The sequence below is a fragment of the Mus caroli genome, chromosome 7 (genome assembly GCF_900094665.2).
Source record: "Mus caroli chromosome 7, CAROLI_EIJ_v1.1, whole genome shotgun sequence".
NCBI lineage: Eukaryota > Metazoa > Chordata > Mammalia > Rodentia > Muridae > Mus > Mus caroli.
The window spans coordinates 139,595,082-139,607,614 of record NC_034576.1 but is presented as its reverse complement, the minus strand read 5'-3'; the positions used below and the strand labels follow the sequence as shown (position 1 = coordinate 139,607,614).

The 12,533-nt window shown below is 45.0% G+C and overlaps 1 protein-coding gene across 2 annotated transcripts in view; it reads right to left on the bottom strand.

Moving 5' to 3' along the window:
- Positions 1-5,392: 5,392 nt before the first annotated feature.
- The window catches only part of Glrx3 (glutaredoxin 3), a 29,000-nt gene continuing 21,859 nt past the window's right edge, over positions 5,393-12,533 (bottom strand). For both annotated transcript variants that reach the window (XM_021166422.2, XM_021166420.2), the window contains 5 exons: positions 12,296-12,353; positions 10,747-10,799; positions 9,629-9,668; positions 9,242-9,334; positions 5,393-5,653 (listed from right to left, as the gene is read on the bottom strand). In XM_021166422.2, the coding sequence (XP_021022081.1) occupies positions 5,603-5,653; positions 9,242-9,334; positions 9,629-9,668; positions 10,747-10,799; positions 12,296-12,353 (295 nt within the window). In that variant the 3' untranslated portion in view covers positions 5,393-5,602. The remainder of the gene's footprint in view (positions 5,654-9,241; positions 9,335-9,628; positions 9,669-10,746; positions 10,800-12,295; positions 12,354-12,533) is intronic.

Sequence of the window (12,533 nt, the reverse complement as noted above, 5' to 3'; positions counted from 1 at the left end):
GAAAGTGGTATAGCTGGGATTTGGTCCTGGGTCTCCTGGCTCCTAAGGCCCCTCCTCACCCTACCCCCAGGATATGAGGAGTCAACAGCTCACTTGTGTATCTTGAGAGACACGACAGTTGCAGTACTCCAGGAGCAAGGCCGACAGTGGTCAAAGGATGTGAAGAAACCATAGGCTACACTCGGCAGAGGTGTCAGCTCAGGTATTGGATGGATCACAGGGCCCCCAATGGAGGAGCTAGAGAAAGTACCCAAGGAGCTAAAGGGATCTGCAATCCTATAGGTGGAACAACAATATGAACTAACCAGTACCTCAGAGCTCTTGTCTCTAGCTGCATATGTAGCAGAAGATGGCCTAATCGGCCATCACTGGAAAGAGAGACCCATTGGACACACAAACTTTATATGCCCCAGTACAGGGGAACGTCAGGGCCAAAAAGTGGGAGTGGGTGGGTAGGGAAGTGGGGAAGGGAGGGTATGGGGGACTTTTGGGATAGCATTGGAAATGTAAATGAGGAAAATACCTAATAAAAAATTAAAAAAAAAAAATCACTGTGCACACCAGACAGCAAGAAAACACCCATGCTCGGGCTGTCCTTATTCATGACTCTGTACAGTGCATCAAGACAGCAAGTGAACCAACCCAGCCACAAAACCTTCTACCTACAGCTTGCCCTGCCTGAAGAGACCAGAGAGACTTCATCGGCAACTGGTGGAGCAGACACGGAGTACCACAGCCAAACTTTAGGCAGAGCATGGGAAGTCCTGTTGAGGAGTGGGGGTGACAGTTTGGAGGAAACCAGAAGGGTCAGGGACACGCCACAAGACCAGTCCACAGAAGCAAATGGCAGGGACTCATGGGCCTCACAGAGATCAGAGACTGTAGGGGTCTGACGTACAGTCTACATATATACTATGACTGAGTCGCTTGGTGTTCTTGTGGCACTCCTCACAGTGGGAGTGGGGACTGTTCCTGATTCTCTTGCCTACTTGTGGGACTCTTCCCCCTCCCCTTACTGGGTTGCCTTGCCCGGCCTTGATGTGATGGTATATGCCTGGTCTTATGATATAGCTTGTTGTGCCGTGTTTGGTTGATTCCCTGAGAGGTCTGCTCTTTTCTGAGGGGAGGGGGATCCGGGGGAGAGGTACAGCAGGAGCGATGGGGAGAGGCTGAGGGAAGAAAGGGAGGGGAAACTGTTGCTGGGACATAATATATGAGAGAATATAAAGAAATCCACAAGCGGAGGCCGGGAGTGAGCTCCATTTCCATTCCACCTCTAGAGACGCGTCCTTCCTGCTTCCTGAACAAGGGGCCACAGCTCACACAGCAGATGATGCGTGCAAGCCCCACAGGAATCAGAGGCTCCTTCCCAGGAGATGGACAAGAACAGCTCTGAAGAGGGCCTCCAGGGAACTCCAGACATCAGGTCTCAGCTGTGGGTGTCAGGAGGGGCAACACCCGCCATTACTCCCCAGTGTCCTCCAATGTCCCCTTCCTCATGTGCATACTTATGTCCAAGTGCATTTACTGTCTGTGCCACAGAGTACACACTGGGACACAACACTGGTGACAGGCTGTCCTGTGGCCACCACCCCTAAGCCTAGGCCTTCATCCAAGACCAGCCTGGAACCCGTTGTCCTCTGTAGTGTGGTGTACACCTTGTGTAGCAGGCACTGTACACCTTGTGTGCGTGATTTGTGGATACGACCCTTCTGACACTTAGCAGCTACAGAGACACTTCTTGATAAAACAGAAAAGAATGTTTTAATATGTGGGTGGGGTAGACGGTAGGCTTCTGAAGGCTTCCAATTTTCTTCTAGCTTCTTCAGCATGCTATGGCCATTGCTTTTGGGGGGAGGGGACTTGGCCTGGTAGCATAAAAACTAATTTAGCGCCCCAAATTACCAACCAACCCTCTCTTCTCCCCAGATGAACATCACCCACACCCGGGTCATGATCATCATCCAGGCAAGCTCCCCATCTAGTGTCCATGTGGGAGAACTGCAACTTCTTCGAAATAAGTGTGACTTTATAAAGAACTATTAGGTGTGTTTAACAATTAGTCACTGGTAGCCAGAGAGTGGGGCAGCATAGAAAAGCACATTCAGAGTCAGAATATGCCAGGTCATGGAGCTTTTAAAACGCCACCCTACTCCTGACACAGGTAAACACACACACACACACACACACCCCATTCAGAAACCAGAAGTTTTCCCTTTCCCGCTAGATGGCACAGCTCTCCTATAGAATGCACAGTGCTTCAGGCATAGCCCAGGGCTGGACATGGGCCTGGCTTGAATGGCAGCTGCTGCTAGACCTGATGGCACACATAGAAGGCAGAGGTAGTAAGGTTATGCTGCCCCCACTAGAACACAACAGAGTGCCGAAAAGATGGCTCCATGGTGAAGAATACTTGTTCTTGCTGAAGCCATGGGCTTGGTTCCCAGCATTCATGATGCTCGCACTGGATCCCTACATCCAGTTCCAGGGAATCTGACACCCTCTTCTGACCTCCACAGGCACCAAGCACACACATAGTACCCATTCAGATACACATGCAGACAAAACACACATGCACATACAATCGATAAATCTAAAAGCATGGGCCGTTGCAGGGGACCTTATGCACACCAATATTCCTCCTGCAGGTTTGGGACAAGGGTCCATGATGACCTTGTCTATGTCCAGCCCATTAAAGACCCTAAAACCAGCTTACCAGGAGTCCTTCAAATCTGAACAGTTGTGCAGTCCAGCTATGAAGACTTAGCTAGAGCATCCTTTCAGCTGGGGCTGCTTGTTCCTGTAACACCAGATATATGCAGTAAAAGGGGGAATGTGCTTGCAAAGAACTAAGTCATTTTTATTCAGAAATGCTTGAATTTGCAAGCATCCCAATTTTCCATTTTTAAGTAAAATGATTTTAAAATTTAATCAGAAATGAAATCTTCCATGTTGAAATATTAAGCATTTTTGGCTTTTTTTTTTTTTTTTTCTTTCCCGAGACAGGGTTTCTCTGTGTAGCCCTGGCTGTCCTGAAACTCACTCTGTAGACCAGGCTGGCCTCAAACTCAGAAATCCGCCTGCCTCTGCCTCCCAAGTGCTGGGAGCAAAGGCGTGCGCCACCACCGCCTGGCCCCATTTTTGGCTTTCTTTACTCCTACAATTTTTCATTTTCAAATTTGTGCATATGGCCGGGTCATCTCAATTGCAGGTATGTACACTTGTTTATGTATAATTATACAACTGCCCTCATATGACATACGCAGTTCTGAGACACCAGACATGGGTTCTGGAAGAGCAGTATGCGCTCTGACATCCTGTGCCATCTTCCCAGCCTTTGCTTTTTACCTTTTGAGACAAAGTCTCATGTCAGGCTAACTCTGAGTTGCCTCCATCCTGATCCTTCCAGGTTACAAATGTGTCACCAAGCCCAGAAAAATCTTAAGCTTTGAGCCTCAGCTTCAATTGTCAGGATAGGTGCTATATGTGTACCTCTCCACGAACCATTCACTTTGAGCACGTTATACTACTTGGGGATGAATTTTAACTTCTGACGATGTTGTCCTCATTCCCCTCCTCCTCCCCCTTCTTCCCACCCAGCCCCTGCCTCCCGCCCTCCTGACTGCATTATCTTTGACTTCGTGGTACTTCCACTCCTTCTTCTGGAATGTTCCCTTGCTTGGCCTTGGAAGAGGTGGCACTGGTGTCCCATTTGGGGCCTTCGTGTATTCAGACATATCCAAACTTACTCAACTCCACACAGCACACACTTGGAATCTCTACCAACAGACACCCAATAAACATTCAAACCCTGCAGCCTTTCCTCAGGAAATGAATAGGTGTGGCCGATGCTGGAAACAGAGCTGACTCTAGAACCTCCATGGACTTCAATGCATTCATTTTCACCCTGTCCTTGCTGCTTCCAGTTTCTGCCTTGGCTTCCCTACTGTAAGCCAAATTAACCACTTCTCCCTGAAGTTATTTCTCTCACAACAGAAAAGAAACTGGAACACAAAGCATAAGGGGTGAGGATAATGGAACAGGACAGGAGGCACCGGCAGACAAAAAAATAAATAAAAATAAAAATCACAAAGGCCTTGTACAAATAATTTCCGTTTGGGACACCAAAGAAAGCCAGTCTTCCTATAGATGGTCTGAATAAAAAATGCCCCCCATAGTCTCCGGGTTCTGAAGACTTCCTCCTGCCGACCTGCCGAGGATGTTTGGGAGGTTTAGGTGGCCTTCTTTGAGGATGTCACTGGAGTTTTAAGGTTTGCACCATTTAAGTCAGTCTCTCTCTCCCCATCCCCCCCTCCCTCTCTCCCCATCCCCCTCCCCCTCTTGCTTAAGTTCCCAACTGTGAGTCCTCAGCTTCTGCTCCGGACATTGTTCCTACGGCTTACTATGTTTATCTCCCAGTCCAAATAAATAAGGAACTTCCTTCTAAAAACTGCCTTGGTCCCAGTGTTTTAGCTCAGCAACAGGGAAGTAACTAATATGGTCAGACCTCCATGAGACACACAGGAAGCCTTGATAAGAACTCAAGAGATATTTACATCTACCCGAATGTTAAAGTTTTACCTACTCAATGGTTTTCTCTCAGTGGAAATGAAGAGCCTTGTCTTCCTCTTGTTTCCCTCATAGGCATCCTAACCCTAGGAAGCCAGGCCCTAACCACTTGTGCTGCTTCGATACCTCCACCTTAAGCAACAGGACCCAGGCTATGAGGCAGCAGCAGTCCCCGAGTTCTGCAGAGGCTGGATTCACACTCCGACCTTGGTCGCTTTCATCCCACTTACCGGCACACACTGCTTTCCTTTTCACGACACAGTGCCTCACAGCCCAGATCAGCAGGCCATGATCATTTAAGAACATCCCACAGGCATCCAATACCCATATCCCACAGCTGTGAAGTCAGAAATCCTAATTAAGGCTTGTGCAGCAAAGCTTACTGGAACAAGTCAGGGTGGAAAAATTACATTTAAAATTTCCATGACTTTTAGAATATTCTCTGCCTATTAGAAGGCAAAATTAGTACATTCGTTGCAATGAAGACTGAAGGGTGCTTCCCTTTTGGTCGCTACTGCTCCCTCTTCTGGATATTGGTACAACATCTGGCTTTCTGCACTGTAGCAGGATAAACTTTTGGGTTGCATTTACCAGGCTGTGAGGCGTCCTCTGGCCAGTGAGGGGAGCTATTGGACCGGTACAGGAGTTAGCTGAGCTCTACAGCACACTGCTTGCAAGAGGCCTTCCCTGCCTCATGGCCTTCCCTAAGTGCTACAAGAGGTCCCTGTGTTAAGAAAGGGATTTAAAGGAATTAGTGACAGCGATTGTAAGTTACACGGTCATATGCACAAGCATCACTACAGAGACATTCTACACGCAATCATTTTTAGCTGAGTCTGAAGAGTTTATTGCCTTCTCTGCTTCATGGAGAACGTAGCATGTTTCTTCAGCACACCTTTTGAAGCGCATCGAGCATGGCTGAGTGTGTTGTATCTCTACTGTTAGTCCACTTCTCAGGACCAAATCATCAATTGTTCCAAGGTAATTAGTTACTTCTTGTCTTGCAGTCCTTGGACACCAATGCTTATGTTCACTAATTTTCTCCTTTCAGTACAGGCAGCAATTCACCGTTGTCTTTCAGTTCCTAAAAATAAGAAAATAAGAAAGAAAGAAAGAAAGAAAGAAAGAAAGAAAGAAAGAAAGAAAGAAAGAAAGAAAGAAAGAAAGAAAGAAAGAAAGAAAGAAAAGAGAAAAGAAAAGAAAGAAAAGGAAGGGAGGGAGGAAAAAAGCATGCATGAGAGAAAGTATATGGTCACACAAAGGAAAAAGCACCTAAGCAACAAGGTTTTTACCTGTATCTAACACCAAAAAGACACACACTCAATTAAACCTACAGGCTTTCAACATGCCAGCATTCTTATACCATAAAATAGAATACAAGGTGCAGGAGTTGAACACTGGCCTAACAGTCAAGGCCCTAATTCAAGTCTCTCTTTGCCCTCCTCTCTCTGCACAAGTAAAACTGAACATAAATTGTAGGTTAGAATTTATTTTAAAACTAAATAGAGTCACCTTTTTGTATTCATGGAGACTGACTTCAGGCTCATTCCTTACAGATGATAATATGTAGAAGACACAGTGCACACCACTCCCATGCTAAACTATAATGTGAATGTTGCTTGGAAAATAATGACAAGGAAAACGCTGGTACAGTGTTAGGAGCATGGAGGTCCTTGCATCCACAGATCTCCAGGGAAACTGGGAATGTTAAGTACACAGGACTATCATTTCAAAGGAAAATATGTAAAACCTGTTCTTACATCCAGAAGCTGAGAATGGGAGGCTATTAATAAATAGCCTGGTGATCTGCAATATCTGTTGATTTAGACCATACCAAGCTTCGTCAAGCTTCTACACCTAAGACTGAGAACATCTAATAGTTAAGTGACCCTCACATTACCTGTAAAGCCAGAGGCTCCTCCAAGCTCCCACAGCCAGGCCCAGAGGTGGCTAATGGCCCAAAGTGCCTCCACAGCATCCAGGCAAGATCTTTCCTTAGGCTGTTAGCTAATAGAGGTTGCCTATGTCTATAACCTATCTGGCTGGAAGAAACCTCATGGACTTTGAGTTGAGTTTCTTTTGCACTGGGAATTATATTGTATTGGGAAACGTTTTTCTAATTTATATTGGGATTAACTATGCTGGCAATAAACTGCCTGGCATCAGATTCCCGAAGTTTGATCCAGGTTGACGAAAGTCAGTCTGAACAGGTCTCATTCTCCCTCTCCGGGTTTATTCTTCTCCTGACGTAACACCTGCAGGGACCACTCACTTCATGTTCACTATAGACTGAAACAAAACATTGTTTTGCTATGGAATCTCTGGGTGTCCTAGGACTCACTAAGCAGCCAACTTACGGAAATCTTCCTGCCTTTGTGTGTCCAATGTTGGGATTAAAGGCATGTACGGACTACCAAGTCTTGCTTCTACAAATTAAAACACATATACGTATTTTTTTATCTTCAGTGGTTAAATCTGCACATACAGAACTCACAAATGGAAGGAAGAGCTGGCAAACAATCTCAGGACAAAGTTAAAAGGGTGTTCTAAACCAATAGATAGATCAGTGAACACAAAAACACTAAGCCCAGGTAGCCGTAACTCACCACTCAGGTAGCCTTCAGTAGCATCGGGTCTTTCATGTTTTTTCCTACACAAGCTAGCACTCTGCTGCATCATAGTTCATTCTTCTGATCTCCAGATTTACACCTAAGCTATGGTGGGAAGTGGATGAACTCTACATAGGAATTCTTCCCTCTGAGACTCCTGGAGAGCTGCCCTCTCCTCTGTGGGCAGGCAGTGCACACATCTTCTCTAGGCATTTTACACTCAGCCCAGGGCCCCAAGTCTAATGGCTCCTCAGTCCATCTACAGCCTGTCAGGGGCTGCCTTTTCCAGGGTCTCAGAATGAACAAGTCATTGAGTTACTAAGTCAACAAAAAGTACCAGTGCTCTAACAGAAGCCAATCAGAATTATCCTATGGAATGTGTATTAATGAACAGATGAAAAACTGCACCCTGCAGGAAACACAAAGTGACAGTCCCCCCAAACTGTGACACAATGTTCACACAGTGTAGGAGCAGCAGCACCAACTTGCAAATGCATGTGTTCTGTACAGGAATCATAAAGTCATACAGTTCCCAAGAGGTTTCAACGACTTCCTGGCCTCCTGAGACCCTTTGCTTGGCTAAGGCCCGCGTGGCCCGTGAATCATTCAGACAAGAACAAGCTCAAGAGCATCTCAGATCTAAAGACAGTCTGTGACTTAATGTCTACCTGCATGTGACATGTGTGCACCCAGATATGAAAGGAGCACGTGCACACTTACCTTGTTGCTTCAGGGCTCCTAAAAGCTGCAGTGCTTTCTTTTCTCCATGAATGTGACCATTTACTAAGAAAACTACATCTCTACCTTATTCTTGCCCATACCTTGTTGTCAAAGTGCCATCAAACTCTGCACTTGATAGGAAATAAAGCCTGCCCTGCAAAAGCAGGGCACAGCAGCCCAGTAACTGCCTTTAGCCCTGAGTTCATTGATGGTCCAGAGATTGAGTTTGTCCATATTAAGAAAGCCTGTTTTTAAAGCTTTTATTGTATAATGTTAACTATGTTTTAAATGTTTTTTTTTTTCCACTTAAAACTCAGAGAAGCAATCAGAAGGCAGAGGGCCCTATCCTGCCTGGAGGAGGAGCTGCCCCAACATCTGCTGGTTACACCCTCAACACACTGGGCAAGGTGGAGAGCAGTGGGGTAGAGAAGGGCCACGAAAGCTGCAATTTACAGCAACCAACATAGCTAGTTACTAGTAGATAAGACCACCTTGTAGCACATTTCAAAATGTCACGTCCATTGCCAGGTATTGGCGGCGTATGTCTCCACTTAAGTGGCAGAGGTAGGCAATCTCTGAGTTAGACACCAGCCTGGACTACAGAAGGAGTTCCAGGACAGCCAAGGCTACACAGAGAAATTCTGTCTTGAAAAACTAAAAGGAAATGCCAGGCCCATTTAAAAGACAAAAGAACTAAGTTTTTTAACTGTCTAATAACCATTACCAAGTTCCTAAAATAAACAGAGCATCAGGAAGGATTTGAAGTAATAATGTAGGGCCAGCTTTGATGGCTCATACCCGTAATCTCAGAACTGGGAAGGCTGAGACAGACCATGATCTCCTAGTCTTCATCCTCACGCCTGCACGTTAAGGGTGGTTAAGGGAAAAGGAAAATGACCCAGAGAAACAATTACAACTAACAAAAAATAAAAATACAGTAAGAATTTTAGAGCAGAGAAATGTTCCCAGCAGGAGAAATACACATTTACAAAAGAAGTTGGGCCCCAAAGGATGGAGATAAAAAGATCTAAATACGGAAGATACAAGAAAACCTAAAGTTTCGGGAACCAGGCAAAGATGGACTGACAGACAAGAAAACAGGGAAGGAAGCTGTGCAGTAGTTAGCACAGCAGGTCCTCTGAGGTCATCTGGACACTCAGCTAGAGCGTTTCCCTCTCCCTGGGAGCTGGCAGCATTCAAAGGCTTTGAAGACACTCAGAGGCGACGCATGCACTGGCAAGCTGGGTGTAAGGCTGGAGAGGAGGAGCCCCACAGCACCCCAGCTGGATGTTCAAACATGACAAGTACTTCAGTTCTTGAGAACAGCAATGAAAAGCTCTTACCTTGACAATATCCAATCCTCCAACAAGATCCCCTCTCACATACAGCTGAGGGTAGGTTGGCCAATTTGAGAACGTTTTTAATCCCTGACGCACCTAAAGGAACAACAGAAATCCTGAATCCTTCCCATCAGACCCTTTGAACAAAGCTAAAACATGGGATAAAACAGAAAACCTAGCCGGGCGTGGTGGTGCACGCCTTTAATCCCAGCACTCGGGAGGCAGAGGCAGGTGGATTTCTGAGTTCGAGGCCAGCCTGGTCTACAGAGTGAGTTCCAGGACAGCTGGGGCTACACAGAGAAACCCTGTCTTGGAAAACCAAAAAACAAAAACCAGAAAAAAAAAAAAAAAAAAAGAGAGAGAGAGAGAAACAGAAAACCTAGAACTTACTTCTTCATCCTCCAGTATATCAAAAGTTTCATATTCAACCCTGCAAAAGGAGAAAGCATTTTTATTAGGTGTTCATTTTAAACAAAACCATAAAATCTATATAGTGTTTTTAATACAGTCAAGAAAAGCAGCCCATCGCTAACACACTTCCTCTAGGAAGCCTGCTGTAAAGCCATAGGGACGACCTTTAGTCTCAGGCTTGTTGTTCTAGACAAAATCACTCCGTCTTTCAATGGGCAACACTAGCTACAGTGGGGCGTGACAGATTTCTCTTAAGCACAGTAGAAGACCAAGATATCTGTGTGTCAGTCAGAGGACAACTTGTAGAAGCAGTCAACTCTCTCCTTCCACTACTTGGATCACACTCAGAGCATCAGTCCTGGGGATGGATAAGCACCTATCCCTCCACACCAGCCTGCTGGACCCCAATCTTGCTTTAAACAGAAGAGCCACTTTTTAAAGGTCACATTCAGACTGTGCTGCATAACTGCCTTCCACCCTGCAACTTCAGATCTGAACAGGCTATCTATTCAAAGTATGATCAGAACACATATTGTAATTTGAAAAGCAATCATGAAACAAGAGAAACCAAACATTTGAAAAAATGTCCAAAAGAACATATACTAAACAGCTCCACATAGATGGATTTGGTTCAAAGCACAAAAATCAATCAGGGAGTCCCCACCGGACATCTCTAGCCCAGCAGCTCCAACACAGGAGCAGAGACTTAAACAGCTCACCATACTCCACACAAAGCAGGCCAGAGGCCTCAGGTCCTCCAGGACCTGAGTTACAGGCAGCTCTGAGATGCCTGATATGGATGCTGGGAACCAACTCTCATCTTCTTAAAGAGCAGAACACACTAAATCATTGAGCCATCTTCCTAGCTCTGAAAGCAAAGGCTTCAGAAAAATGCTAGATTATGTGATTGTCTCCCTGCACTTTTTTATGCATGTTGAGAACAAGGGCCAGAAAAGTCCTTTTTGGTCAAAGTTAAAGCATTCAAAATACACTACAAAAATTAGAAATGTGTGTCAATAAATGAGTATTATGCAAATATGTGTAAACATTAGAACTGTGAAGTATCAGTACCAGAATGGAACACAAGATTTACATACCCAGTACTATTCAGTATTTCCAGAATTTGTTTGCTGAATCCACATTTTGCTTCCTGAATTAAAAAAAAAAAAAAAAAAAAAAGTACATTGTACATTTTTTCCACAGACCCAGTGAGTGTGGCCATGGCGAATGCTCAAGTCAGCACCCCAACCTCTCTGTGGACCCAGCTCCTGTGCTTCTTCCATCCCCTCTGACATCATCCCAAACAACCTTTGACTTTGGCTTTAACCTTTTAAGTTGAGTGACATGCAGCAGCTTAAAATCTTTGTGGCCAGGATGGTCCCCTAAATAAAACATAGATCATCTACACAGAATCACCAGCCTTTTTCTTGCTCTAAGCAAAGAGATAGAACACGGTTAAGCCAGATCTTGGCGCTGTGGCATCAGCTACTGGAAGTGATTGAAATCCTCTGCTTTATTCCAGGGCAGATCCCCAAGCCCCAGCTATCCTGGGAGAAAAGACTGACAATACACAACAACTTAAGAGCTCCCAGGACACCATTTCCAAGACATACAAATTCTTCCTAGACAGGCACAAGAAATGTGGAGAATAAAGTCTGCTTTCAACAGTCACAGAGCAAGAGTACACTTCATCATTACTGTAAGTCATTAATTAACACTGTGCACTGTCCCAGTTAGAGTCTAGGTCCTAACACAGTGGTATCTGCATGCTAAATTTATATTAATGTCTTCCTTATTACTTCATCACACTGGCTACATTAACTAATTACTTGTTTTAACTAATGGCCTTCATTGTGTTGATACCATGGCAACCCTTACAACAACCTGATGGTAAAACAGTCCTATGGCATTAACAGATCCATTCACAAGAAGGCACAATGAAGGCAAGGGCCTCTGTGGCGTTGCCTGCCCAGGGTGGCTTGTACATGGGCAGCTCCCTCACTCCACTGCCTCACCCTTCTGAGATTTAGTCTCCTTATCCTGAGAGGAAAGCAAACTGCACAGCTTTGCCTGCCTGAAGTTAAACAGCTGAAACAACTGTTAACTGCAAAATGTAAGAGAAATGACAGGACTAGCTTTTTGAAATTACCAATCTAATCCCAACACGGAGAGAATCAGCTTTCACCACTTAACAAGTGCAAGGGGGCCTATCAAACTAATTCAGTACCTACGTCCATCGGACTCCAAGAACCAATCATGTCACCTCAGAGCATGGGGGCCACTGTCAGGTTTACTTCTTACTTTCTGGACCTAAGGACAAGAACCTCAGGACTACCAGGGATGGACATCTGCCCACAGCCCACATCCTCAAAACAGGTACTGGCTAAGTGCTAGCAGCGGTGACCACTTCAGCTGACAAAGTTTGGCAGCAGAAAGACATGCACCCTGCTGAGATGCTGATGATAAAGTCAAGCAAAATGGAGATTACTTTGTTTGATCTCCATAAGTACCAATTAAGGCCTGGATAACTTCCTGATACTACTACAGCTTCATTAGCTAAACTAGAAAAAAAGACTTAACTGTCCCCTTGCTGCAGATGTTAACATCAAAAGAAATTACAAATAAAACTGTTTTTGAGTTCTTTACCTGTTTGTTTCCTTTCATAAAGAGCATCACGGAAGCTTTATTGGTCAGCACTTTGAGCCTAAAGAGAGAAAATTGATATAAAATGGCTCAGCTCAATTATTAAACACCACTTCTGCTCTGCTTCCTGAGTAGCAGGCATATCTGAGGGATAGCAGGATGACGGCTCACAGCTTTGAGTGGTACTAAACAAGCAAAAGCATTGACACTTTCCTTTATTTCATTCTCTCCCTGAGCCACT